This window comes from Drosophila albomicans, chromosome X (genome assembly GCF_009650485.2).
Source record: "Drosophila albomicans strain 15112-1751.03 chromosome X, ASM965048v2, whole genome shotgun sequence".
NCBI classification, from domain to species: Eukaryota; Metazoa; Arthropoda; class Insecta; order Diptera; family Drosophilidae; genus Drosophila; species Drosophila albomicans.
In genome coordinates, this window is record NC_047627.2 from 26,533,835 (window position 1) to 26,561,800 (window position 27,966).

The 27,966-nt window shown below is 45.4% G+C and overlaps 6 protein-coding genes across 8 annotated transcripts; 4 read left to right on the forward strand and 2 right to left on the reverse strand.

Moving 5' to 3' along the window:
• Positions 1-27: 27 nt before the first annotated feature.
• On the forward strand, positions 28-887 carry LOC117574152 (UPF0184 protein CG14818). The gene is made up of 3 exons (XM_034257834.2): positions 28-134; positions 350-466; positions 544-887. Exons 1-3 carry the CDS (start codon positions 113-115, stop codon positions 771-773), a joined length of 369 nt encoding a protein of 122 aa, XP_034113725.1. The 5' UTR covers positions 28-112; the 3' UTR covers positions 774-887.
• LOC117566012 (WD repeat-containing protein 18) lies at positions 801-2,422 on the reverse strand. The gene is made up of 2 exons (XM_034245437.2): positions 1,601-2,422; positions 801-1,544 (listed from the first exon to the last, which is right to left on the reverse strand). The coding sequence occupies exons 1-2, from the start codon at positions 2,366-2,368 to the stop codon at positions 885-887; spliced, it is 1,428 nt and encodes a 475-aa protein (XP_034101328.1). The 5' UTR covers positions 2,369-2,422; the 3' UTR covers positions 801-884.
• A 124-nt stretch (positions 2,423-2,546) lies between these two features.
• Positions 2,547-4,753, forward strand: LOC117574090 (probable dolichyl pyrophosphate Glc1Man9GlcNAc2 alpha-1,3-glucosyltransferase). The gene is made up of 4 exons (XM_034257730.2): positions 2,547-2,725; positions 2,791-3,711; positions 3,764-3,874; positions 4,170-4,753. Exons 1-4 carry the CDS (start codon positions 2,658-2,660, stop codon positions 4,627-4,629), a joined length of 1,560 nt encoding a protein of 519 aa, XP_034113621.1. The 5' UTR covers positions 2,547-2,657; the 3' UTR covers positions 4,630-4,753.
• A 155-nt stretch (positions 4,754-4,908) lies between these two features.
• LOC117574143 (ataxin-1-like) lies at positions 4,909-5,649 on the forward strand. Its single transcript, XM_034257822.2, has 3 exons — positions 4,909-5,000; positions 5,060-5,282; positions 5,344-5,649. Exons 1-3 carry the CDS (start codon positions 4,909-4,911, stop codon positions 5,647-5,649), a joined length of 621 nt encoding a protein of 206 aa, XP_034113713.1.
• Positions 5,650-6,101: 452 nt separating this feature from the next.
• On the forward strand, positions 6,102-27,917 carry LOC117574081 (serine/threonine-protein kinase Smg1). The gene is made up of 9 exons (XM_034257718.2): positions 6,102-6,574; positions 6,633-7,008; positions 7,311-9,615; positions 10,588-14,061; positions 19,894-20,204; positions 21,225-22,611; positions 23,723-24,691; positions 26,004-26,391; positions 26,456-27,917. Exons 1-9 carry the CDS (start codon positions 6,205-6,207, stop codon positions 26,653-26,655), a joined length of 9,780 nt encoding a protein of 3,259 aa, XP_034113609.1. The 5' UTR covers positions 6,102-6,204; the 3' UTR covers positions 26,656-27,917.
• Positions 14,487-18,501, reverse strand: LOC117574132 (histamine H2 receptor). 3 transcript variants are annotated; one of them, XM_034257795.2, is made up of 3 exons: positions 17,034-17,086; positions 15,872-16,468; positions 14,487-15,198 (listed from the first exon to the last, which is right to left on the reverse strand). In XM_034257795.2, the coding sequence occupies exons 2-3, from the start codon at positions 16,375-16,377 to the stop codon at positions 14,496-14,498; spliced, it is 1,209 nt and encodes a 402-aa protein (XP_034113686.1). In that variant the 5' UTR covers positions 16,378-16,468; positions 17,034-17,086; the 3' UTR covers positions 14,487-14,495. The 3 variants fall into 3 exon arrangements, with proteins under 3 accessions (XP_034113686.1, XP_051864455.1, XP_051864454.1); XM_052008495.1 differs by lacking the exons at positions 15,872-16,468; positions 17,034-17,086 and adding an exon at positions 18,442-18,501; XM_052008494.1 differs by lacking the exon at positions 15,872-16,468 and having other exon boundaries at positions 17,034-17,122.
• Positions 27,918-27,966: the final 49 nt, after the last annotated feature.

Here is a 27,966-nt window from a genome sequence, read left to right on the forward strand (position 1 = left end):
CAACATCGTGTACGGTCTCCCATGTAGTGTTGCACAACATCCGCAGAAGTGCTGCCAGTCAGTATAAAATACACACTTGGTTAAATCTATTAAATATAAACATTGCGCATGCATGGACGTAGGCAATAAACAATGTAAATAAAGTTCAGAGAAAATTTAAGTAAAACAAAGCAATGCTTTCTCAAAATGCTAATGATATAGCTAAAAATAAAGTGTGCATAACATTTAAGTAATAACAAAATTCAAAATTCGTTGGCACCCCTTTGGAAGCATGTGATGACTACGCTGCTGAGCTCGCGTTAATTTAAATAATAGTCAGCTGACGCCTGTTGTATTTTTTTTTTTGCAGCAAAACTACTGCTAACAAACAGAACGACAACGGCGATGTCACCCAGAAATAACCATGATCCGACGTCCTCCGGCGGTGATTCGGGCAACACAAATGTGCAGGAGGCCGATCTACAAGGTAAAAATAAAACATTCAAATTTGTTGCCCAATTTGGGAATGTTTGTCTAATGCTCGTCTTTTTGGGCATTCTACAGAGATGGAGGACGTTAATCAGAGTCTAGATGCCTTGAGTTGCGCCCTGGACGCTGTGGAGCAGCGCACCGATGACATTCTGTCCCAGTTGCGTGTGCTCTTGGACTCGAATCGCGAGATTCGTCGTCAGCTGGCGCAGGAAAAAGACAATGCCACCGAAGAGGAGGACCACCAAGATGACGACGATGACGAGATGGAGGGCGGGCAAGAGGGCGTGGCAGGCGTCAATTAATTGACACACAGTTGTATAAACTAACAGTTATTCTTTCTATACACAACATTTATTGTTTCTTAACAAATTTATTGATTTCTATATATGATATATATGTAATAATTGTTACAACTACTTTTTGCGATTTCTATTTTTGTTCTTCTTTTTGCTGGACACTTGGCCCGCGATTTGCTCCACTTTCATGTTCACCAAAGCCTTCGCTTCACGCTTAAGACGTGCATTCTCAGCACGCAAGCTGGCCAGTTCTGCCAACAGAGACGCATCTTGTGACTCTTCGGGTTCCGCCATCTCCTCGTCCTCATCATCATTCTGATCTTGATCTTGCTCCTCTTCAGTTGCTGCTGCTGCTGCAGCTTCCTCTTCGTCATCGTCGTCCGTCTCGAGACCGGTTGGAAAGTAGCTGTCATCAAAATTACGTTTCTCTAAATGCTGTCTATCCTCGTATTCCTCGGTGACCAGCACTTCAATATAATCGTCATCACTGGGTGGCGTTATCACACGCTTCAGGCTGTCGGCAAAGAACTTGGCCGCCTTGGGAGCCGGATGAAAGCGTGACGAGCTAATGAGACGCAAATGCAGATTGGTAATGGAGCCCAACTGGGCAATACTACGAATCAGCTGGCGACTGGCCACATCCCAAACACAGACTTGTTTGTCATCACCACCAGATATCAGCTGATCCGCATTAACGGACAACGCCAGGCTTGTGATGGCTGCGCCCGCCGTATGACCCACAAAGGCTTGACTCTCGTTCTCCTCCAAATGGTATTCCTAAAAGAAACGATTGTTACAGCTATAGAGCTCGAGTAAAAGGGAATTTACTGCACCTTCATGCGAGGTATTTTGTTCATGTGATAGACCAGCACTTGTCCTTCGCCGGTGCCCACAAATACGCTCGTCTCCAGCTTGTTTACGATGACGCTGTGCAAAGCCACAGGAAACACGACGCTGAGTAGCATGCTGCCATTACTGAGATCATAAACCTTGCAGCAGCGATCCAATGAAACGGTGTACATAAAGGCCCGTATGCCACCCATGCCAATGTGGACATCAGTCACAGCCAAGCCGTGATCATTGAAGCTGTAGAAGGGTGCATTGTCCTCGCTGTCGCCGTTGCCTAGCGGAGCCACAGCGCGTGTTAGATTCCAGACGAGCACGGCACCATCCTTGCCTGCAGTGGCAAAGTGTTCACCGTTGTCGGTGAAGCGTATACAGGTGATCGCCTGGAAGTGCTTGGCCATCATGTTGAGCAATCGACCCGAATTCAAATGCCACACATAGATTGTTTCCTGAATGCCAGCGATGAGGAAGGCGGAATCTGGGCTAAGGGCCAAGGCAGTAACATTGCCAGGCACGACATAGCGTATGGTGGACATCTGCTCCTGTCCGTTGAGGGGCCACACATGGAGCAGCGGTTTAGTGCTGTTTGCCGCAATCACGAATTTCTCGCCCAGCATATTTAGCGTGTGTCGCTGCATTTGGCCGCCACCTTTGTATCGCATCAGATCGGTGCCTGTACGCAGATCCTGCACGTTGCAGGAGGCGCGCTCATTGTTTAAAGAACTAATGAATATTGCCTCGACAATGTCTCCCATGATTTTGATTTGAATGCATGCACGTGCGAGACAACAACAACAAATAAACAAAACGTCGTTATAAAATGCCTGATAAGTTGCCGCATGCTGGTCACACTACGTGTCTACTGGGCCACGATACGATATTTGCAGCAACAGTGCTATCGATAATTCAAGTTACGACAGCAGCAAGCATCGATAATTCAAAATCATTTGCCTAACTTTGCGGCGATAACGTACGGTGCGCTTTTGGAAAAATAAATACAATTAATTCGCGACTAATGCGTGGCTAACTGATGGTAAAAGTGCGATGAGCGGATACTTTTGGCAATTGGTTGGCATAAGCACAGCACTAAAAGTTCTGTTGCTGCCAGCGCAGTGAGTACAAACAATACCGGCAAATCGTATGAGCAACTTGACAAACTTTGTTGTTGTCGTTGCAGTTATTCGACCGACTTTGAGGTACATCGCAATTGGTTGGCAATAACACACAGTTTGCCATTGGATCGCTGGTATGTGGATGCCACAAGCGAATGGACACTTGACTATCCACCATTCTTTGCCTATTTCGAGTGGCTGCTCTCCCAGCTGGCCAAATATGTCGATCCCGCGATGCTTGTGGTGCAGAATTTGAAATATGCCTCGGCGGAGACTGTTTATTTTCAAAAGATCTCGGTGATTGTGATGGATATGATCTATGTGCTAGGCGTACGCTCTGCGCTCGCTGCCCTGGGCGTGGTAAAGTCCACACAACAACATATTGCCGGCTGTATGTTGCTGCTGCTCAATGTGGGATTAATCTTTGTGGATCACATACACTTCCAGTACAACGGATTCCTCTTTGGCCTGCTGCTGTTGAGCGTGAGTGCGCTGCTCAGGCAACGCTATCTGTTGAGCGCCTTCAGCTTTGCCGTGCTGCTCAACTTTAAGCACATCTTCCTGTATATGGCGCCCGCCTTTGCTGTCTATCTGCTCAAGTTCTATTGCCTGGGCAAGCAGAGACGGCAATTTGTGCTTTCCATTGCCAAACTTTTGGCTGTGGGTCTAACGCCATTCGTGCTTTCGTTTGGTCCCTTTTGGCGTCAGCTCCCACAGCTAATCTCGCGTCTGTTTCCCTTCAAGCGAGGCCTAACTCACGCATACTGGGCGCCAAACATTTGGGCGCTCTACAACACAGCTGATAAGTTGGCTGTGGTGGCGTTGAAACGCACTCCACCCAACGCGATGTCGTCGACGAGCTCGGGACTGGTGCAGGAGGTGAAACACATTGTGCTGCCCAACATCACGCCGGGCACAACGTTTGTGCTCACGCTACTCTTCATGCTGCCCATTCTGCTGAAGCTCTTTCTCAGCAAGACCAAAGAGTAAGCTGTGACTTGTTTCTATTGTATTTTTAATTATTATTGTATATTGCAGACAAGCCAGGCTGGTGTTTCTACGTGCTGTGGTGTTGTGCGCCTGCTCCTCGTTCATGTTTGGTTGGCATGTGCACGAGAAGGCAATCCTAATGTGCCTTATACCATTGTGGTGAGTAAGCAACAATTCACTGAAGTATTTTATACATATATTGTTATAATACCCTGGCTGATTAAACGGTAAGAGCTGGGAGTCAGCAGCTTTAAGTATAGACTTAAACCCGAGCAGGCATTCCAACCAGTGCTTAGCGAAGAAGCGAACCATTTATACCTCCATTTAGGTAATACAAAATTGAGTTTGTTGTCTGTAATATTTTGAATATGATTGATGAATATATCTTGTTTTAAGTACTAGTGAAAAATATTCGTCTTAACTATTTCTAAGCTAACTTCTTATTTTTTTACAGTCTTCTTGCTGTCGTCGATCGACGTGATGCCAAGTACGCCTTCATTCTATCTGTCACCGGCTATTTCTCGCTGTTGCCGCTGCTCTTTGAGGTGGATCTTCTGGTGCCACGCTATGCTCTCTACTTGGCCTACATGGCCATGTTCTATGGCCAGCTGGAGCGCATCTATAAGGCCACCAAGCTGGGGCTCCACCTACTCGAGTGCATCTATTTCCTAGGCTTCCTCACCATTCCACTGTACGAGCACTTGTTCAGTCGCTTGTTTGGCGTCCATCAGCAATTGCCGTTTATGCCGCTGCTGCTCACCTCATTGTATTCATCGCTGGGCGTGTTGTATTTCTTTGTGCGTTACTACATCTATGCTTTGGACATTGCGTGGCCAAGTTGGCCGAGTTTGACCAAACGCCGTGCGCCGCAAGTGAAATTCTCGGCAGCGAAACGCAAACGTAAAACCAAATAAATCTTTTACACTTTGTATATCTACTAGCAAAAACAATGTCTCTGTGTGTGTATGTCTGTCCAAGGCGCCTGGCGCAACAGCCAGAGGGCCAAATACAATGGAAATTAAGCGGAAATTTAGGTAGCTAACCTCCGTCTCTCCGTCTCTACCTGGCCTTGAGTGGGAGTTGGATTGGGTCATAAAGTAAACAGGTAACGACAAGTGACGCTAGGCGCGAATGACGAATGGCGAATGAGCAATGTTCGTGGAAAATCCATGGAAATCTGCGCGCTCATTTGAATGAACTTCAGTCTTCAATTGCAACTCCCGAGGAGCAGATCGTCAGAGCTGAATATGAATACAACGATGCAGATGCAACACGATGCTGCAAAGTGAAGTTGCTAACGTAAATTTATAATTCAAAATTAACGTTGTTATCATTTAATTACAGTCAACAATCGCACGATAAAAGTTGCTTCCACAAGGGCTCCTACATTGAGCTATCCACAGGTGTGATGCGCCGTGTGGAGGACATTCGTACGGAGGACTTTATACAATCGGCGCTGCGTAGTCCGCATTTTCAGCTGTTGGAGGCGACAGTGGTTAAAATTGATCGAACTTCTGCTGGTCCCAACATCATCATTACCTTTAGCTATGCAACGCAGCATTTAAAGGTGGATACACGTATTTGATATCACTTTGTAGACCCTTAAGTATTCCCCCTTTCTTTTGCAGGTCAATATGGAGGTGACGGCATCACATCCGCTGTTTGTCTATGGTCAGGGTTGGGCCTCCTGTGATCCGCAGTTGTCACTGCAGCTGTATGCGCTGAAGTGCCAACAGCTGCAGGTGGGCGATATTTGTTTGTCGTTAGTGGCACAGCCGGAACAGCCTCCACCGCCGCCGCCACCACCGTCGCTGCCCATGGCTGGAAATTATGCATTTGACGCGAGTTCCAGGCATCCGTATCAAATGTATGCGGAGATGGCGAATATTGTGGCTGCTTACACTCAGCACTTGATTGGTAAAATGCGCAACTGAATATTTGATAATTATGTATTAAGTATGAATAAATAAACATTAAAAGTAGGACAACGACTGTAACAACGACTGTGTAATTTTCATATTCCATTTTGGCGCCATTGGTTTTAATGTTGCGAAACGTCAGAACGTATTCCCCGTTATCAATTTCACGACATCGCTTATCGATACTTTTGCATGTATCGAGCCATGAAGTGTGCGAGTATTAGTAGTATTAAAATACTAGCAAATATAACAGCAGCTTTGTAGCTGTGCTTTTAACTTCAAGGTTTCACTTGCATTAAAATAAAGAATTCCGTTGCTTGCTGCTGTTATTGTAGAACAAGATAGTTTGGTTTGGAAACAAATTGTACTTGAGTTCTCATGAATTTCGAGAAAATCGAAAATTGCGCGCATTTGCCTCGCTGGTATATTTGTGCATGTGAAATGATATATTTTGAAACTGAAGTTGTGGTCACGCTGAATTCGACATCTATGTGAGCTGCTGCTTGCAGAACGTGAAAGCACTAAAAACAACAAAAACAAAACTATTTTGGTGGTGGCGCAAAAGTATATATGATCACCAGTCGCGGTGCCGATTCAATGAAAAGGGTCGCCATACCGCTGGACAACTATAATGATGCCGAAGAAGATGCAGTGCTAAGCCAAATGTGTATTGGCCGTACAGCCAACAACAACAACAATAACAACAAAAACAGCAGTAGGAATTGCAATCATGGCTATGGTAACTCGACAGCAACAGCAGCAACAACAACAACAACACAGTCACTGTGGTCGAAAGCACACGATATGCAGCACCAACAATCAGCATCAACCGCAGCAGCAACAGCAACAGCAGCAGCCTCCTCCAATGGGAATCCCGCACTGCGCAATCTAAACAATGATATGACAAAGGGCATTCAACGCAGGTCGCATCAATGCAAGAGTAAGTTGCATCTATTTCAATATTCAATATACATTACTTCATATTTACATACACACAGTGCAATTCACGGCCAGCGATCGCGATGCCAAGCTGCCCAACGATGATATGCGCATGTCCAAAATCATGCGGCGACTGCACAACGAGACGAGTCCAGCTGCCGCCCTCGAACTCTGTGCCAAACTGGATATGGTTGTGCGCACACCCCTCAACATGGGCTACTTGACACGCTCCTTTGATGCCATACTCGATGGCATGCTGTCGGTGCTCAAGCAGTGTCCGGCGCCTGTGCTCGAGGAGTGCAGCAAGACGCTGGGCTTGATTGGGTTCATCAATCGCATGGCGTATCCCAGCTACGAGGAGTTCATCGTGAAGAATTATCGTGCCCATAAACGATTGCAGAAGTATCTAATTGTTGCGCTGCGCACGACTCTGAGGTGAGTTGTTTTCTATTGGTTATATGCAACAAGTGTTAATGTGTAATCTCAACTCGTATAACGAGGTGACTTTACTGGTCGTTTTGTAATTCATATTCATTTAATTGTTAGTTTAGTTTAGTTTAGTTTAGTTTAGTTTAGTTTAGTTTAGTTTAGTTTAGTTTAGTTTAGTTTAGTTTAGTTTAGTTTAGTTTAGTAGTATTACAACATTTTATAGCTTATTACTCTCTTAGCAACGCTTTAAATACTTTGCATCTGGCTTCGACACTAACTAATTCTTATTTTGGTTCAATCACACACAGCTGCGACACCAAATGCGATCTGCACATTTATGCGGAGCAGATTATGCTGATGCTCAAGGATTTCCTCGAGGGTGCTGAAAGCGTCGACAGCTTCATGGCGGTCAGTTCATGCATTGTGGAATTCTCGCACATCTATCGCGATGTTTTCGAGCGTCATTTCACCGATGTGGTGGACATCATCATTGGCTGGCAATTGGAGCTCGGTCAGCCGAAGCATTTAAAGTCGCATTGCGCCCATGTGCTTGAGCAATTGACACCGTATTTCAGCAAGCAATTGGACTTTAGCTACGGCCTGCTAACACAGTTCATTGAGGACATCACAACGCTGGAGGCGAGCGAGAGGACAGGCGAACGCATTGGCGCCTTTGTGCGCTCCTTCAACTCGCTGCTCAAGTGCCTAACGCGCATGCACATCACCTGCGAGGCTGTTGTCCTCGACGCTCAGTCGCATCTGATGCAGCTGCTGCCGGAAGTGTTGGAAGCGAAGGAAAGCCAAAGCGATGCGTTGCTCAACATGAACGAGTTCTTTTGCATTTGCCTGCTCAATGGCTATGCCACGGGCGATGTCAGCGCCCTGACGCAAGTGATACGCCTGGAGTTCGAGCATGTGCAGCAACTGCCGCAGCCGGAACAACTCAGCTGCCTGTATTTACTGTTGTGTGCGGTGCGCAAGTTACGCGCTCGCCTGCCTGCTGAGCTGGTGCAGCTGATCTTTCAATCGCACTGCGAATTCTTTGCCAGCATACGACTGCAGAGCTCTGGAGCGGCACACAACCTTCTGTTGCGCACGTGCCAGGAGACGCTGCTGATTAGGAACGTGCCGTTGCTGCAGCAGGCTTACAAACAGCTTGTCCACGACATTGACAACTGTGTGCGACAACTGGCCAACGACAACGAGGAGAAGGAGAAGGAGAAGGTGGAGGAGGAGGATTCCCAGCAGCGCGAACATGTTATCGAGCAAGCGGGTCGCCTGCTCATCTTTCATTTATCGGCGCTAGCCGCGCTGGCCAAGCAAACGTCCTCCATCATTGGCATGTATGCGTGCAAGCCGTCGATACTCGAGCTGCTGATCAGCAATTGTCGCGCCGCCGAACTCCAGCTGTGGTCCCAGCATGCGGCCACGCATCATGCGCTGCTCGGCTTGCTTGTGGTCCACTGTCAAGCGAATCACAATTTTCGCAACAACTCGAGCCTGCTGCGCGAACAGGAGAACAACAACAGCGAATCGCCAACGGCGCACAGCTTCGGTCACATTCTGAAGTTCCTCGCTCAAACGCTAATGCAAGCGGCCGCATTGTCGCTACTCAATCTGCAGTTGCTGCTCAACTGGACCAAATCGCTGTTGCACGAATGCAGCGGCCGCTGTTCGTTGTTGCTGCAGCATGCGGATTTCCGCGGCATCTGCGAATGCATTGCGGTCATGGCTGCAAAGTGTGCGCCGCTCGAGAGTGCCGCCTGCATGCAAGTGGTGCTGGGCTATGGCAGCGACCAGTTGAGTCCGCGACTGTTGCAGCTGTATCGCGAGACGGCGCTGCAGCAGCTGCAATCGTTGTGCCCCCAAGCGCATGCGGCTTTCGCGCAGATCTACGCCCAGCTGCCGCTGAGCTTGAGCATCGCGCGACGTCCGACGCTGGGCATTGGCTGCAGTCCGGTCTGTGTGTGGCAGCAGCGTTTGACCGTTTGCAGCGCTGTGCGCGACAATGTCTTCAGGGATTTTGTGGCCCAACTGCAGGCGCCGCAGCATCAATTGTTTGCGGAGACGTTGCGTGGACTCTTCACACGCAGCTGGCAGGTGACGGCACTCGATGAGCGACAGGAGAAGTTGTCGCTGTGCACGCGGGAGAAGTTGTCACAGTGCACGCGACGTTGCCAACGGTTGACCGCCGCCTGGTTGCAGTACGAGGCGGCTCGCTATTGTGTCGATCAAAAGCTGCGGACGACTCTCGGCAAGCCGCAGGACACATTTCTGGCCTTCGAGGCGATTGTCATGCGCTATGCGCGTCTCTTGAGCGGTTGCGCAAAGGAAGCCGAACGTCTCGCTCAAGACGAACTGTCGCTGGAGCAACTGAGCAATACACGTGCCAATCTGAATATGCTTCTCGGATTTCTCGATGCGCTGGAGAAGCTCATCTACAATGCGGCCGAGGGCAGCGCGTTTGCATTGCGGCAACCGGAGAAACCAGTGAGCGCATTCTTTCGCCTCAACAATCCGACGTGCCAGTCGTGGTTCAATCGCATTCGCATCGGCGTCGTCATCATTGCCATGCACAGCCAACAGCCGGAGCTTGTCATACGCTACGCCCAGGTGAGCTTAAGACCTCTTTTGAATTAGTCTTTAAGCAGGCAACATGATGAGCTACAGACGAGTATAGGTCTGGCCTCAGTTTAAGTATTTGCTTTTATATATTATATATTACTAATCTATAACATCCGTCTGTCTGTCTGTCTACCTATTTAATTTGCTCCAGCTGGAAAACTATGAGAGATACCGCCAAGAAATTTAATGACAAAGTTGCTGTTAGCTACATAGTTACATAGTGTTGATCTATAGCTTCTGTCTGTCTGTCCGTCTATATGATTTTCTGCAGCTGGGAAGCGACAATAAACTTAATAGCAAAGTTGCTGTAAGCTCTACGTAGTTTTTGTTCGCTGTAAAATGTGTATACATATTACTGATCTAAAGCTCCATCCGCCTGTCTGTCTGTCCGCCTATAAAATTGTCTGTAGCTGGGAAACTGTAAGAGCTAGCGACAGCAAAGTTAGTAGCAAAGTTGCTTACAGTGAAACGGAGTTTTAGTTGCTTTTAAAATTTGACCACTCCCATTGCCGCCTTCGGAAATATCGAAAGTAGTTTTTAGGTTTACAAAATACTGCTGAACATGATGAGGAAATTCATTGCAAAATAATACTTGCTAAACATTTTAACTTGGTGGCTGTAAACTTGACTTATAGAGGTCATCAAATTCTAGCTGTCTTCTTGTCTGTCCGCAAATATACAAGCCTGAAACTGAGAGCTATTGACATCAAATTTGACGACTATGCTGATGTCAGCTGAATGAAGTTTATGTGTGCTTTAGAAGTTGAAAAGATGAAGTAGCGAAGGCTCTTTTATAGGGAGAATCTGTGTTGCTAAGGCACATGAGAAGAAAACAATCAAATGACAAATTCTTATAAGGAATCTTGTTAAGAAAGGCAATTTGTAGAACCCCAAATTCATTTCTTACTGATCTTCACTAACAGAGTTTTAACTCAATTCCTCTCTCCATCTGCCCCACAGCAAATACTGCAGACTCAAAAGGCGCAGGACTGCAGCTACAGTCAGGCGATTGTTTATCTGGCCTGGGCCTTCCTCAGGTGCCGCGAAGCGGACTCGCTGCGTGGCCTAAACATCTGGGCGCGCGCCAAGAGCGACAAATGCTATCAGTGGCTGCAGCATGCCGCCGAACAGGCAGCCGGACGCAAGGAAGCGGCCATCGCCGGCTATCGCAGTGTGCTCGCCGTTGAGGAGCTGCACGCAGAACTCGAGCCGCACACGCGACAATTTGTGCAGGCGCAGCTGATCGAGTGTTTGCAGAGCACTGGTCAGTGGACGGCGCTGCTGGAGCTGCGCTCGCAATTGAAGCGCAGCGAGGAGCAATTGAATCCATTTCTGCAGAAGAGCAGCGTGCAGATGAGCAGCCTGGAGCAGCTGCTGGCGAAGAGCACAGCGAGCAGCGACGAACTAAACGCAGCGCTGCACAAGCTGAGCCTCTGGAGTGATGCGAATGCGCAGACGGAGCACGCCAGCTTCTCGGCGTGCTATGTGCACGAGAAGCTCGAGAATCTGCTGCTGCAGCAGGCGATGCTACAAACGCAATTCACCACCCCAATGCAACAGCTGTTGGACATGAATTGGCGCGAGGCGTTGCTCAACTCCAGCTGCGATCAGCAGCAATGGCAACAGCTCACGCTGCTCAAGCACATTGCACAGCAGTTGAGGAGCGTCCAGTCGGAGCAATCGCAACTCTGTTTGTTGCCGCGCAGCTTGAATCGGGAGAGCAAGGACAGCAGCAAGGATTGCGGCATGATCAGAAGCAGTTTGCTGGTGCGCTGCGTCGCCTGGACGCAGCTGTTGAGGCGCCACTGCAGCCTCGAGAGTCTTGGGGAGCTGTACTTGGACACGGCGTCGCTGGCACGCGAGGAGGGCAATCAGCAGACGTGCCAGGCCATGCTGGAGCTGTACTTTGGCCAGCCGCTGAAGCAGATGGCGCGCCAGCTGATCGAGCAGCGACACGAACTCGACACGACGACGAGCGGAGTGCAATTGCTGCGCGGCTACAGCGAGCTAACCAAGTGTCTGCATCTGCAGCAACAGCACCAGCTGCAGTGCAGCGAACTGAGCTCCATCAATGTGTGCGCCGCCCTCTGTTTGGCCATCCAAAAGCAACCCACATCGGGCAGCATTGGAGCCGAGCTGTTGCTCACTCTCTCCGACTGGATAACGGCGCGCAGCTGCAGCGGATTGGCCACCAATTTATCACCGACCCTTCAACAGCTGCTGGAGCAACTGCCCGAGTGTCCGCTCACCGGCAGCAGCAGCCAGCAGACACAACAACCGATGAGTTTGCCGCATGGCGAACGTCTTGTGGCGCGTCTACTGAATGCGAGCTTGCAACAGCAGCCGGACAGCGAGGAGGCGTTGATTGCGTATGGCAATTGGTGCTATCGATGGGGCAAAAAGATTGTCGACAGCGGATCTGTGCTCACCCAGTCGGATATCCAAGCGATTGGCGAAGCCCTCGGTGGCAAGATGCCTGCAATGGATGGCGAACAGTTGCAGGAACTGTTGCAGGCCCTGCGCCTGGAACACCAACAGGAGGTCGCAAGCGATGTGGAGTTGCCGCCGCTGGCGGACGCTCAATGCGAACAGCGTTTGCGACGTCTCAGCCTGTTGGCCGACAAGCCAGCGAGCGTGCTGGAGGCGATAATGCGCATCTGGCGACGCGCCATCGCCAATACCTTTGACTACTACAAGCAGGCGGCGCGTGCGTACTTCCATTACCTCAGCCTCAAGGCGGGCGACGAGCAGCAGCAGCAGCTGGCGAACGGACAACGTTTCCATGTGGACGACAGCAATATGGTGACAACGACGCTGCGACTCTTGCGTCTCATTGTGAAGCATGCGAGCGGCTTGCAAGACGTCCTCGAGCAGGGACTGAAAACGACCCCGATTGGTCCCTGGAAGGTGATAATACCGCAGCTCTTCAGTCGCCTCAATCACCACGAACCGTATGTGCGCAAGAGTGTCTGTGCGCTGTTGTGTCGCCTCGCCGAGAGTTGCCCCCAACTGGTCACATTTCCCGCTGTGGTCGGTGCCAATCGAGAGCTGCAGGCGAAACCCCTGAACGCGGACGCCCCGATGGCCACGGAGATCACATCGATCATGGCGGACAACAGCAGCTGTTGCGCCTGTCTGCTGGGCGCGCTGTCCAAGCAGGCGCCCGAGGTGGTGCAGCATGTGCAGCTGCTGGTGCGCGAATTGCGTCGCGTCTGTCTGCTGTGGGATGAGTATTGGATCCATTCGTTGGCTCACATCTACAACACGTATGTGGGACGCGTGACGGCGTTGGCCAGCGAATTTAAGCCCGACGATCATGAGGGTAAACAGAATCGTTTCAATAGCTGGCGTCCGCAGTTGCTCAACGATCTGGAGGCCCTGATGGCGTTCACGGCACGCGACGCTGAAACGAGCTACGAGCGCAGCTTCAAGCGACGTTTCGATGCACCCATCGCGGCGACGCTCGAAGCTCTGCGTCATCGGCCGTATCCGGAGGCGTGGGATAAACTCAAGCAGCTGTATCATGTGCTGCAGCTGAATATGCTGCGCGGCACGAGCAACATGCTCAAGATGCAGACCATCAGTCCGGTGCTCTGCGACATTGGACGCATGCGCATCTCGATGCCGGGTCTGGATGCGCACGATGAGCAGCAGCCGGTGTACATTGAGAGCGTGGAGAGCACCATCTGCATACTGCCGACGAAAACAAAGCCGAAGAAGGTTGCCTTTTATGGAAACAACGGGCAGAAGTACACGTTCCTCTTCAAGGGGCTGGAGGATCTGCATCTCGACGAGCGCATCATGCAATTCCTGTCCATATCCAATGCCATTATGGCCAGCAAAAATGACACGCCCAACAGCTGCTATCGCGCCCATCATTACTCCGTCATACCGTTGGGACCGCAGTCGGGTCTGATTAGTTGGGTCGATGGTATGACGCCGCTCTTTGCGCTGTACAAGAAGTGGCAACAACGCCAGCCACAAACGGCAACGGCTGCCTCGTCACGACGCCTCACCGACCTCTTCTACAACAAGTTGTCGCCGCTGCTGGCCAAGCACAATATGCTCGTCACAGATCCGCGACGTCAATGGCCATTGTCCGCATTGCGTCAAGTGCTGGCTGAACTCATGCAGGAGACGCCGGCGGATTTGCTGGCCCGGGAGTTGTGGTGTCAGGCGGGAAGCTCCGCGGAGTGGCGTCAATCGGTGCGTCGCTATACCACGTGCATGGCTGTAATGTCGGTGATTGGCTATGTCATTGGCTTGGGCGATCGTCATCTGGACAATGTGCTCATCAATCTGAACAGCGGCGATCTCGTCCACATCGATTACAATGTCTGCTTTGAGAAGGGACGCACCTTGCGCATACCGGAGCGGGTGCCCTTCCGCCTCACCCAGAATATGGTGAACGCCTTGGGCATCACTGGAGTTGAGGTAAGTCCTGCAAATTACTTCTTTCTTTTTTTTTGTTAGATATTAGCTTAAGGTTTAGCTGCAAGGAATATAGGCGTTAACCATAAAACTGAACCTCAACCCTCCTGAACCTCAACCCTCAAACTGAACCTTAATCCCTTCTTTTATTTTAACTCGTTCGTTATCTATTGATCGCTGCATTTATTTTTGCTAGTTCCTGATGGTTTCCTAATCGGTCAGGTTCTTTGGGGGAGTGTTAAGAATTCACAGATTAAACCCAAAATAGTTAGGTCTTCAGCTCCATATATGTATGTACCTCGAAGGGTGTCTGCTAAGGAACCCTAAAGTCCTGACGCCTTCAGTTCAGGGAAGTCTTTCTAACAGCTTCCTGAACTCTCTCGTTCCCCCATCTAATAGAAATAGATACGCCACAAAGTTATCTGTTCTACATCTGTTTATTGCGTTCCTTGGCAAGGGCTTGAGAGATCTTCTATAGCTTTGCATGTTATTGTTGGTTTTGTGGGTTTTGCAGTGGCTTCAAAGCTGCTTGTGCTATCAATGCGATGCTTCACACTGTCCGACGGCAGTCGCATCTCAACATCATCGGAATCAACACGACAACATCGCGCCGACTTGCAGCACAGTGTCTGGGCAAAGGCACGACGGAAGCCAGAGTTCTTCCATGAGTAGATAATGGGATTGAGGGCCGAGTTGGCAATGGCCAGCGAGAAGGCCGTCTTGTAGATCATCGAGCTGCTGCGACAAACGCTAAACAATTGCGCGATGGCCACACAGAAATAGGGCAGCCAACAGAGCGTAAAACAGCCCATGATGAAGACGACAATTTGAACGCTCTTCCAGTCCGGATGCAGCATGCTGTGCGGACTGTGCGTGTTGTAGACAACCGAATGTCGCAATCGCTGCGCCTGCTTTGAGGCTTCTCGCATGATGCGCCAGTAGAAGACCAGCATACAGATCCATATGACCACAAAGCCGGGCGTTATAATTCCTGCGACGTACCAGGGCAACAGCACCTCGTCAAACTCGCAGCCTTGCGATTCGCTCCACTTATTCCAGAAGATGGGTATTAATGCAACCAGGGCGCCCAGACACCAGTTGCACGTGATGATCAAGTACGCCATGCGACGCGTCATGTAACTGTAGAAGGGAGATTTAATTGGTTAGTCACCAAACAGATATCGAGACGGAGCAATTAATGTTAGTTAGATTTAAAAGTTAGGATCGGAAAAGGTAGAGATTAAGTCGAAAAGGTGAGAATTCCGGAACGCATTTGAGATGTGTAAGTTAAGAATGATACGTCCTAGATGAGATAAGAAAAGCAAGCAACGCAAGGTTCTGGTCAAAAAAAGTCACAGTTCTTATAAGGAAAGAGGATAACAACTATCGGGAAAAGAATAGGAAAGAATTTGTTCGAAAATAACTATTCAAAGTTGGGAAATCTTAATTCTTCGTAATCATTTAGAAATGAATAGAAGGTAAAGTCTGTGTTGATCTGAAAATAAAGGCTTGGGGAAACAGAAGAGTTTCAATCGGAACAGAAAATAGTTTTTACTAATAACGAAAACATATATCGGGAAGAGAACTGATACCGGTCGGAGAAAAAATGTCTGTGGTCGAGAAAGTTTTAGCGTCTAGTGGAAAGAGCGAAAAACTTTGGCGAATAGAGGACGGCTCTAATAGGAAATGAATGTCAGAAGCAGAACAAAAACGTAATATAGAAAAACTTCTGATATTCTAAGTAGAGAAAAGTCTTGGACTGAAAGGATTAAAAAGCTAAATGTCGAAGGTTTGTTTGAGATTGGCGACTTACCGTCTGTAGTGCAGAGCGTACATAACCGCAATGTAACGATCCACGGCGATGGAGATGAGGGTCAGTATGGAGACGCAGCAGGCGCAGATGAACAAGAAGAAGCGCAGCAAACAAAGGCCACGCAATCGTCCCAGATAACCGCCCATGTCCATATAGAAGGCAACATGATAGGGCAACGCGAGGCCAACAATAAAGTCCGAGACGGCAAGCGAGAGAATGAAGAGATTGGAGATAACCGAACGGAGATTGCGACAGGTGCGAACGGCAACAATCGTGAGAATGTTGCCGCCCAGAATAAAGACAAAGATGATTGCATTGATGATCACCCAGACCAAGAGACCGGCCCCAATGTGAGAAGTCTGCTCCTCGTCGTCGGGAGTTTGTTGAAGGATTTCATCGGTATTTGTGGTTGGATCAACGGTTGTGATATCGGTGAATTGCTCGGTATGGTTGTTGTTGATTGCATTCAGCTTTAGCCAAATGCCGAGATAATCCTCGTTGGTCATTGCGCCCACACGACACGACACGACGTTTGGGAATCTCCCGCACTCACACTCTCGCACACAAAGTAATCGTACGTCAGCAGCTGCTCTGCTGCTGCTTTCAAAATCACGTTGTAACAGAACAACACAACACAAAAAAAAACAAGAATAAATAAAAATAATGGAAAATGTATTTGCGAATTTGGAAGCGCGACTACGAAACGCACACAGCGCCAGTGTTTAGCAATCTGCCAGCGGGTCTAGACCACCAGCACAATTAGGCACCTTCCGCACACAACACACACGCACACACTACAGTACACTACACACATACACATACACACACACGCAATAACACTTGGGGCAAGGACTTTGCAACAACAAGAGCGAAAAAAAAAGTGCAGTGTCGTGGGCGTCGTTTGTTTACGTTTCGCCTTTCGCACTGCCAAAAGCTGATAACACTCGCAGATCTAGCGCAGCGTGAGAAACACAATCCGTCGATAAGCCTGGCCACATTAATAGTGGCTAAAAACGGCGCTACCCTACAAATAATTGGCGCTGCCTGACCACAGACCGCGTCTACTCTAGGCACATTGATAGTGTATTACGCTGAGTCGCACTCTCGAGTTGAGAGTCTGAATCGAGTGAACATTCGTGGGGGGGTCGCGATTTGAACTCACCAACTATCGAATGAATCGATATCGAAATATCAAAGAATGCACCAGGAAAGTAGTTCTATAGAGGATCGATTAGGTTAGTGAAACAAAAGCTTTGCTCAAAGTGTTAGCTGATTAAATTGAAATTGTTTTGTTGTTGTTATTGAGCAAGCCGGTTATTGTTGCAGGAACTAGCTAGTCGGCATGTAATTAAATTCAAGACGCTAATAACACAAGACAGTAGTCGTGTGTGCTAAGCCATTATTAAGTTAATGGATTGACATAACGATGACGACATTGGGTTTTTGTTTTTACAACAGAACTGGCTCTTGTAGTCGCCAGACTCGACTATGATTCGCAATCTGAAAATGCTTGTATATAGCATTTATAGCGAACTGAATGCAACTCTTTAAAAGTCCACGGTCCGAAGGTACAACTGTGAGTGAGCTCAGCTCAACTTTTGCACTTTTCTTGAGCGAGTTCATCGAGTACTGTATATCGATAGTAAATTAATGCAGAGAGTGAGTTCATCGAGTGCTGTATATCGATAGTAAATTAGTGTAGAGACTGAGTTCATCGGGTGCTGTATATCGATAGTAAATTAGTGTAGAGACTGAGTTCAACGGGTGCTGTATATCGATAGTAAATTAGTGTAGAGAGTGAGTTCATCGAGTGCTGTATATCGATAGTAAATTAGTGTAGATATTGAGTTCATCGAGTGCTGTATATCGATACTAAATTAGTGTAGATACTGAGTTCATTGCGTGCTGTATATCGATAGTAAATTAGTGTAGAGTAGTAATGTTTACCAATAGTAAATTAGTGCAGAGAATGAGTTTATCGTGTACTATTTGTCGATAGTAGAGTATTCTGTGTCTCCTTTACCCCATCTTTCTTTTTCCTTTCGATACTCATTTCTGCCTGCCAACAAATTTCTATTTCTGATGGATTGCTTCGACAAATTGAGTTTATCAAGCGATGCATAGTGTAGAGAGTGAGTTTATCAAGTGATGTATATCGATAGTAAATTCGTAGAGAGTAAGCTTATCGAAGACAGAAAATCGATAGTAATTTCGTGTAAAGAAAGCTGTATATCGACAGTAAATTAGTGCATCTTCCTCTGCATTTCTCCTCTTTCCTTCAAATACACGACCTAGCCATTTCTGTCTGCCAACCAACTCCCATTTCTGATGGATTGCTTCGACATGAAATTCACTATATAGTATACACTCAATACATCGCACACATCTCATATCTATATCCATCTAGTATATCTCTTTAGCTCTGCGTATTTTTAGCACTTGAAAGCGAACCCACGGTGAGCCATGGAGAGCTTACACGTATTTGTCAAATGATATGATTTGTGTAGTATTTGTTGTTGTAGCGCTCTTCAATGAGACTTCAATGACTGTGTGCTTTCGTTTTCGTTTACCGTTGTCATTGGCGCTTTCGCTTAATGCTTTGCACTCGATAGATTTTCTGTTTTTTTTTTTTTTTTTTTTTTTGTGCAGTAACATGCGGCGTATTAGTAATATGTGTAATAACTAGGGATTATTTATAGGGGGAGCCCTAAAAATCCCCCCCCAAAAAAAATAGAGTGGAAAACAAGCCACAAATTACGCACAGTTTTCAAAGTTAAAATGTGTACGAATGCGAATGTGTTGTACAATCAGCATTTGTAAACATCGATTAGGCAGACCAGAGTCGTATATATTTATCTATACTAAGCACTTAGGTGTATAGATATATGTATCTATGGTGCACCTATGTTACACCTGGGCATCAGTGTTGCGCACTTTGGCTGTGAGAACCTTTGGCTGACGAGAATCCAGCTAAATTTGGTGAAATACCAACTGAAATGAATTGCGATAATTGAGGAAGTCGAAAGTTGTGGAATCATTAAGCTACAAATTAATATTATATCACAATTTCTTATTGTTATATTATGTGATACTATTATATTATCAATTATCACTATAATGTCAAGATCCTTAAGCCTTACTATTATATTATTATTATATTATATACTATTATATTATCAATTATCACTATAATGTCAAGATCCTTAAGCAACAAATTAGTTATATGCCAAAATTTATTATTACTATATTATTTTTTAATATTATATTATCAAGATCAGTTCCATGAAACATTACAAAATATAGTATATATATATATATATATATATGTATATAGTAAATATAGTAATATCTCAATTAACTACATTTTGTAATGTTTCTTTGAACTGATCAATCAGTTAATAATTACTTGCCAAACTTGGAAGCTTGAGCTTCTCTTCCACGTATCAACAACTGCAAATAGGCCAATTGAAATGGTAGAAACAATTGTCATTGACAGCACCGGAATGGATTGGTTGGAGCGTTATACGATAGCATATAAAAAATCAGCAGTTGTTTCATATAGTAAAAATGTTTGTCTGTCGCTTTACGACTGTGACAATGACAATGTGCACAATTTGTATCTGCTAGATAAACAAGATTTCAGTATCGAGAGTTCATTTCCAGTTATTCCCCGCAATCATCTACAACTTCATATGTGTATGTACTATATAACTTGATGCGCTTTATGTTCATTTTATGGGGTAGCCAAACATTGGATGACATTCTTGATACTTGCTTAAAATGAAAGATCATTAGGGTTTCAGAGTTTGGTTCCCATCCCATTTCTTATAAACTCCTTCAAGGGAAAACTTCATAAAAATGTACGATCCTATAATAAAAACTAAATTTAATACATAATCAGCAGACAGTACTTTCTTTTCTCTTAAATTAAATGTAGTATATAATACTAGGTCTAATATAATAAATAAAATGATCATTTATCAAGTTATCTCATTTGTTCTATACAACTTTTCAACTTGCAGGGCGCCTTCCGTCTTGGCTGCGAATATGTGCTCAAAGTGATGCGTAAGGAGCGTGAAACGTTGCTCACACTTCTGGAGGCCTTCGTCTATGATCCTCTAGTCGATTGGACTGTCAACGATGAGGCGAACGCCATGCGACGTGCCATCAATGCTAAACCATGTGCTTCCGTTTCCACCTCTGCCGTTGGCGGCAATGAGATGAAGTGCCTCAAGAAGGATAAATCGAAGAACAAACTCCACGATTGGGATGCCAAACGACGACACTTTGTCGGCAAACTGAAGCAGTGCCAAAAGTTTTGGTCCAAATACAAGTGAGTCGATGCCAAAGCACTTTAAATTGTATCTTCTTAATATTATGCGATTGCAATGGATAGTTATTAATAACAGAGTTGATTCAAGTAGAGTCTAATTTGACTATTTTTTATGTGAAAAACTAAAATTTGACAATCTATTGTTAGTTTCATGTACAATATATTCTATTATTCACATTCTATAATAACAAATATTTGATAGTTGAGATTCAGAGAAAGAAGATTGAAATGTCATCTTTAAGATTTGGTAACCTTTTAAAGTGATAAAACATTAACTTAAACAATTTTAAAACAAGTAAAGGTTATTCTTATATAGTTTTTGATAATCACTACATTTGAAGCTAATATTGATTTACGAACCTTTTTTTGTTTTATGATAAACAATACAAATTCGTTCATTTTGTGTTTTTCGCACGAATTCGTTAATTTGTGCTATTATCTTAAAGCAGAAAAATAAATTCAAAATCATTCTTAGCTTTAATTAAAGTGCTAATTAAGAGCTTTCTTTATTCATCTTTAATTGAAATAAAAAAATGTTTTGATATATGTTCTTATACTTATATTCTATAAGTTATTTAAGAAATTCTTCCGCAGGGCAATCTAGTATATTTTGTACGGGTACCAAATATATTCTTATGTTATATTTTGGTACGTTTTCGGTATATTTTTGGGATATTTATAGAATATGGTTTTATTGAAAATGGGTAGCGGGTATCTCACGCATTGTTTTCACATAAATAGTGTTGCACGCAACATTTTTGCCAGAGTTTTATATAGTTATATATATAAAGAAAAGTGATGAAAAGAAGCTGATTAGACAGATTGACATTTAAAAGGGTAAACCTTCATATACATTAATAGAAGGAAAGTGATCAGAGATACCATATTTACAAATTACCATACTATTTGATTTCTTGCCACACATTTTCCTTTAAGTAATTCTCCAATTTTCTCTAAATACCATATTTACAAATTACAATTTTCCTTTAACTATTTCTCCATTTTTCTCTCTCTTTGTAGACCTGAAATGCTGGAGCATCACGCAGTGATCGTGGACGAGATTGAGCAGCTGCAGCAGAGTCAGAGCCATCGTCTGGCCACCGAGCAGGAGCTGGTGCAGTTGAATCGCCGCAGTGCACTGATCGCCGAGATCAAGGCCCTGGGCTCAGCGATGTCCAGTCACAGCTTCAACACGGCATCGACACGCTACGCCTGCAAGCGCTGTCACACCGAGACGCTGGCGAAGCAGGCGACGTTGCGTCAGCCCGACTACGAGATGGTGCAACAGATACTGCAACATTACGAGCAGTGTTTGCAGCAACAGCAACTCGGCGAGTTCAATGTGCGGCTGATACAATACAAGCTCGAGGGCAGCAGTCGGCACAGCGAATACCTGACGCTCCTCGACGTGGTTCAGTTGCATTTACCGGCCAAGATACTCAGTGGCTACGATGCGGTGCGCAATCAGCTCGACGAGCAATTCAGACGGCACAACAATCTGGGACTGCAGTGTGTGGAGCATATGCTGCAATATGCTGCCATTATGGCCTACTATCCGGAGCAACGGCATCGCGACAATGTGTATGTGCGATTCCACGACACTTATGCCGGTTATCTGCAGCACGCGGACATCAACGGCCTCCTCTCGAGCTCCGGCTGCAGCGGCATCAGTGCGACAAACACTTTGAATGCGGCCGAGACACTCGAGAATGTGTGGATGGAGTTGAATTGCCAGCTGCATCAGTTGACTCAACACTATGCCAACGAACAGGCCGTGGCCCAAACGCAGACACCATCGCATACGCTGATCGCTGCCCTGGGGCAGAGCAACTGCAGCGCATCGCTGCTGAGTGCGGCACTCATTCGCACCCTCGAAGGTGCCACAGCGGTGTTCAACGAGTACGAACAAACGGCGTTGGCCACACACGGCATCGGCATTGGAATCGGGAGCAACAGCAACAATTTGGTGCAACAGCAACTGCAGTTCGTGCAACTTGTGCGCTCCATGTGCCGAGTGGTGGTTGGGGCTGAACCTCCGGGACTGGAGCAGGCCAACGATCAGCTCAGCGATTTGGAGGCGGCGCTCAGCGCTGTCGTTCAGCTGCAGCATTGCTTTGAGCACGATCTGCCCACGAGCATCTTTCGATTGCTGCTGCTCAACTCGAACATGGATCATCTGCAGACGTTGCTCCATCTAAATGCCGAGTCTTTGGCCGAACGCTACAATCAACAGATCGTGCAGGAACAACAGCCAACAACAACGTTGAGTGTGGAGCAACAGTTTCTCCTCTCGCTGCGATCGGCTCATGCATGTTTCCAGCAGCTCGCTAGAGCTCTGGAGCGTATTACACGCACCATCAAACTCATCGTGGACGAGTTGCAGGAAGAGCAGACACAACAGTGCATGGTGAGCGAGATGAATTTGAAGTCTCTTAAGTTAATATCAGCAATTTGAAGTGTGAGGAAGGAGAAAGTTGAGAGAAGATAGATAGAAAATAGAGAAAAACAATTATTAACTTGCTTGCCATAAGCATGCGTTGTTAAAAATGCATTCTAAGATTTAGATAACATATGGTAAATATAGAAATATTTATATATTGTGAGGAACAAAAATAGCAGCATTTTTTTTAATAGAAGTCAATAATTATTTGACGACTTCAATAACAAAATTAAATTATGTGGGAAGTAAATAGGAGAAACTTAGAGAGTAGTTTAGACAAAATAGATAGCAATAAGATAAGTATTATTTATACTTGTTAGAAATGCAGTCAAAGATTTAGACAACAGATTGTAAATATAGAAATATTTGTATAGTGTAAGGAATGTAAATAGAAGAAGGTACTAGACTAGTTTCAAAAACAATAGTTGTTAAAAAGAAAGTCAAAGATAAGAGATAGAAATATTTGTATACTGTAAGGGAAATAAATGAGAGAAAATTACTAGATTAGTTTAGAAAAGATAGATAGTAGATAGAGAAAAATAATTGAGAGTAGTTTAGAGAAGATAGATAACAAATAAAACAATTATTAACTTGCTTACCATAAACAATACTTGCTAAAAATGATTTATAGATAGAAATATTTGCATATTGTGAGGGAAATAAATTGCAAAGACAAATAATTACAGACAACTATTAAGAAAATGTATGCCATTGGATTTGTGGAGGATACAAAAAGTATAAACTTAAAGAGTAGTTTAGAGAAGATATGTTAGATAGTAGATAGAGAAAAACAGTTATTAATTGGCTTATTATAAGAAATGTAGTGAAAGTTTTAAATTGTAAATATAGAAACTTTTGTAGTGTTACCCTTAAACAATTTAAAGGCAGTCATGGGAAGTATGATTTAATGTAGATTATATCGTAGATAGGTAGATATAGGTAGATATCTTTCGCTCATATTTTTAAGTATTTAATTTGCTATTAAGTCATTCAATTGGGTTTAGATATATGGCTTTTACTCTTAGTTTTAAGTATTCGCTTTACTAAAGAGGTATTCGTGATTTGATCTCCTTCACAGGAGCTCAACATACTGAAGAACGGCAGCACGTTGTGCGAGAGTCTCTTCTTCGACCTGGTGCTGCACACGCTGCGTGTGAGCAAGTGCTACGACGTTAGGGTGATGGCACGTCCAGTGCTCGGTTTTGTGCAGCGCCTCGAGACGGAGTTCCTTGTGGGATTGGTCTCGCCCATAGCGTACGCTTATTACACGAGCTGCACAGCGGGCAGCGGAGGAGCACGCTGCCAGGATCTGTGCGACAACGAGGATGTGAGTCAGCTGTGCGATGGCATCTTTGCGGCACTCCAGGCGGAGGCGACGCTGCGGCAGCAACAGATCGACATTGCGTTCCTCAATCAGAAGATCGAGACACAAACGCTGATTGCGTCCGCCTATCATTGGGCCTACGGTGAACTGCTCGATGCCGAGATGAATTGCAGTCACATCATTAGCCGGCAAAAGCTGTGCGAAGCCATCTACGAGAACTGGCAGACGCTGGAGCAGAGCTCGGCGTTGATGCATCTGTTGCAGTGTCAGTTGCAGTCACAGCTGGATCAGCTGCAGCAGCAGCGCAGCAATTGGAATCGCAATCACATCGATAGTTTGCTGCGCAACCAAAAGTTGCAGCATCAACTGACCAACGATCAACTGCAGCTAATCTCGGAGCTGGGCAAGTGCGCTAGCGCTTTGTGCACCATGGAGCAGACTGGGAAATTGACCAAGGAGCAGCAGAAGCAGATGCTCCACAACATGGAGCAATGGCTGCAGGCCAACAGCAAGTGGCAGGTGAGCAACGCCCGCATCAGCGCCGTCGAACAGGCCATCGTTCAGCTGCTCGATCCCGAGGGTCCCATCGACAAGTGTTGGCTGGCGAATGTGCAGGGACTGCTCGAGGATTACACGTGCAAGGTGCAGCGGGACATGCAGGAGCTGGAGTGCGAGCAGCAGACGCGTCATCGCTTCATCTGCGCCAGTCTCAAGGATATGCAGGTGAGAGTCGATAGCTCAAAAGGGAGTAACAAATGTGTCCGTCGTTCTGTCTGTCCGTTCGTATAAGCAGCTAAATCTGGGAGACTTTAAGTGGTAGAGACACCAAATCTGAGAGCAATACTCTGCTTTATGTTTGTACCCACTACCCATAGAGTAAAAGGCTATTATAACTAGCAGTAGTATGTAGCAGGAGTCATCTATCACCTCATACAAATATATACACATATACTTGATCAGCGTCAACAGCCGAACACTTATCTAAATCTCAGGGGGAGTAAGAGAGGTGGAGCTCTAATTATTGACAGCACTTGTTTTTTCACTCAGATCAACTTTTGATTTATATTTTTGCCACGCCAACTTCAACCCCGCAGATCATTATTATTGGCACTTACAATCATAACTGTACTATAGATTTTACGGTTCCTCAAAATTTGTTTGCAAACAGATTAACATTATAAAAGTTATATATTTGATCGAGATTTGGTATATTTCATACATTATGGTATATTTTTAATGTAATAATCGATATACCTACTATATTTGATATATCGATATACTATTACGTTGAAAATATACCATAAAGTGCAAAATATACAAAATGTCAATCAAATATATAACTTCTATAATTTCATAAGGAATTGTATTCATTATTTAAATGTGGTATATTTAAATACTTTTTGAGTACACTAATTTGGTATAATTTAAGAATAATACCGAACTTTTTTGCTTTTATTTGAAATGGGTAGAGGGTATTTCACAGTCGAGTATATCTAGAATTTCAGTATATACCATAAGTTATGGTCCATAACAGCTATAGTCTTTATGATTCTTGAATATTTGGTTGAGATCAGATAACATTTTTAGACGTTATTTAAGAAATACTTTTGTGTGGGAAAAAAAACGTTGCTTTAGCTGACAATCTGGTATATTTTGCACTGTATGGTATATTTTGAATGTAGTACTATATTAATATAACGATTATAACCTTTGGTATATTTTTAGTATTTTGCAGTATATTATTTTGGTATTATATTATTTAAGAAATACTTGCGTAAGGGGAAAAAACGTTGCTTTGGCTGACAATCTGGTATATTTTGTGCACTTTATGGTATATTTTAAATGTAGTACTATATTAATATAACGATTATAACCTTTGATATATTTTTTTTAGTATTTTGCAGTATATAACGTTGGTATATTTAAAGAATACCGCAGTATTTTGCTTCTATTCAAAATGAGTAGCGAGTATCTCTCAGTCGAGCAGCCTCTACTATAACTTTCTCACTTGTTTAATACTTGTCTCTGCTTGCAGCGCCATCAGGATAACATGCCGCGCGTCTACTTGCGCAGCCTGTGCTCCGAGGATGATCAGCTGATGCAGCCGCAGCAGCAACAGCAACAGCAGGCGGCGGGCAAACTAGTTCCACTCGATGTGCAGCTGCTGTCGGGACATGTGCGTGACGCTCAGCGCACGCTGATGAACTTCTTCCAGCGGCTGCTCGAGCTGCGCAAGGAGCTGAGCAGTGAGCGTCGGGGTGTTTTGAATGCCGAGACACTCGGCAAATGGCGGACGCAGCTGCAGGAGATTCAGACGATGGCCAACGACGAGGTGGATGAGTTCTTCCGCAGTGTCGAAGTGTTTCTGCAGCATTCGGCCGATGGCGATTCGCTGCCCTACGAAACGTTTGCGCACAACAAAGGTGCGTCTGCTCTCTCGATAGTTGTGTATATACTTGATTTAATAATATTTATGAACGCTTTTAGGTGCTCCCAATCTGCACGAGCAGAAGCGCAATGCATATGGCGTCTCGGTGTGGAAGAAGATACGCATGAAGCTGGAGGGACGCGATCCGGATAGCAATCAACGATGCACGGTTACCGAGCAGGTCGACTACGTGATACGCGAGGCAACCAATCCGGACAATCTGGCCGTGCTCTACGAGGGCTGGACGCCGTGGGTGTAAACCAGGCCACAACCCGCAGACAAGGTGCCATCGAAAAGTGGCACATTGGCAACAGCAGCAGCAGCAACCTGCAACCAGCAATGGCAACGAAATTTGCACACACGCTGCAAATTCGCATTCTGCAAATTCGCAATTATTATTGGGGCTGAGACGAGTTACGATGGATCGCGACTGGCAGAACTTGGACCTTGGAGCCCGGAACTCTTGGTGTCCTGGTGCTGGCCGTGGGTAATTGGATTTGCAAATCCAAATTGCAATCCTTCTGCCTGTATTTCCAACTCCAACCGACCCCGACAAAAGCATAATTGATGTAAAGATGACGAAGAAGAGAGCAACAGCAACAGCAAGAGCAAGAGTAAAGCAAAACCAACCAAGCAAAACCAAAACACAAACAAACAAAGGAAACCAACACACAAAATTTGAACTGAGACCTGAGGAGGAGAAACTGACACAAAGACAATATCGTTTCGGTTGAGAGCGACAGACAGCGAGAGAGACAGAGACAGAGAAAGAGAAAGAGAGATGTGTCCACGCATCCTACCGGGACAATTAATGGGGCGTGGCAGCCACAGCAACAACAACAGCAACAGCGATCTTCGTTGCTGCACGACGTTTCCTATTTGTTTTTTATTTTTCCCCCATTTTTTTTTTTCTTTTTTGGTTTTTGTTTTCATTTATTTATAAGCGACAACTTTGTATCATCATCTTGTAAGCATTAGCACTCTTCGAAGCCACAAACAATGTGCTGCGGGAATGCCACAAAAAAGGACGAAGCTTCCCCAGCATTAATTATGTTTATTCTCCTATCTTTAATTGTAAGCACCATCCCATAAATTTCAGTTGTTTAAGTTTTTTTTAATAGTTAAAACAAAGTGTAAAGGAAATCCAAACTACAAACCCCCAATGCATAATCCCCTAGCCCTAGAAGCCCCTCCCCCCAACTACCCCTAACTACCTATACTATACAATTACAATGTGCACGATCAATCGATCGATCCAGCAGTCAAATACCGTTGTATCCATGAACACACACACACAACACACACACACACACACAACACACACACACAACACACACACACACACACAACACACTCCACATTTGCAGCGACACTTTCGGTACGTTTCATTTGCAGTCATTTTTCTTAACACCTTCCCTTTGATTTAATTCGTTTTTATATTTTATATATATATACATATTATTTGCGGTGATTAAATGCGATCTTCATGTACGAATTATAAATAAAAAAAAAATAACTAAACGTGTGTTTTAATCGAAGGCAGTTGTAAGGAAGTAACTACTTCCTCTTC

Coding starts and splice junctions, on each gene's coding strand:
- LOC117574090 (XM_034257730.2), top strand. CDS start 2,658: ATGAGCGGATACTTTTGGCAATTGGTTGGCATAAGCACAGCACTAAAA. Junction 2,726..2,790: donor GTTCTGTTGCTGCCAGCGCA/GTGAGTACAAAC, acceptor TTGTCGTTGCAG/TTATTCGACCGACTTTGAGG. Junction 3,712..3,763: donor TTTCTCAGCAAGACCAAAGA/GTAAGCTGTGAC, acceptor TGTATATTGCAG/ACAAGCCAGGCTGGTGTTTC.
- LOC117574143 (XM_034257822.2), top strand. CDS start 4,909: ATGAACTTCAGTCTTCAATTGCAACTCCCGAGGAGCAGATCGTCAGAG. Junction 5,001..5,059: donor ATGCAACACGATGCTGCAAA/GTGAAGTTGCTA, acceptor ATTTAATTACAG/TCAACAATCGCACGATAAAA. Junction 5,283..5,343: donor ATGCAACGCAGCATTTAAAG/GTGGATACACGT, acceptor TTTCTTTTGCAG/GTCAATATGGAGGTGACGGC.
- LOC117574081 (XM_034257718.2), top strand. CDS start 6,205: ATGATCACCAGTCGCGGTGCCGATTCAATGAAAAGGGTCGCCATACCG. Junction 9,616..10,587: donor TTGTCATACGCTACGCCCAG/GTGAGCTTAAGA, acceptor TCTGCCCCACAG/CAAATACTGCAGACTCAAAA. Junction 20,205..21,224: donor AAGTTTTGGTCCAAATACAA/GTGAGTCGATGC, acceptor CTCTCTTTGTAG/ACCTGAAATGCTGGAGCATC.
- LOC117574152 (XM_034257834.2), top strand. CDS start 113: ATGGACGTAGGCAATAAACAAT. Junction 135..349: donor GGACGTAGGCAATAAACAAT/GTAAATAAAGTT, acceptor TTTTTTTTGCAG/CAAAACTACTGCTAACAAAC. Junction 467..543: donor GCAGGAGGCCGATCTACAAG/GTAAAAATAAAA, acceptor GGCATTCTACAG/AGATGGAGGACGTTAATCAG.
- LOC117574132 (XM_034257795.2), bottom strand. CDS start 16,377: ATGACCAACGAGGATTATCTCGGCATTTGGCTAAAGCTGAATGCAATC. Junction 15,199..15,871: donor TACGCTCTGCACTACAGACG/GTAAGTCGCCAA, acceptor TCCCTTCTACAG/TTACATGACGCGTCGCATGG.
- LOC117566012 (XM_034245437.2), bottom strand. CDS start 2,368: ATGGGAGACATTGTCGAGGCAATATTCATTAGTTCTTTAAACAATGAG. Junction 1,545..1,600: donor ACAAAATACCTCGCATGAAG/GTGCAGTAAATT, acceptor CGTTTCTTTTAG/GAATACCATTTGGAGGAGAA.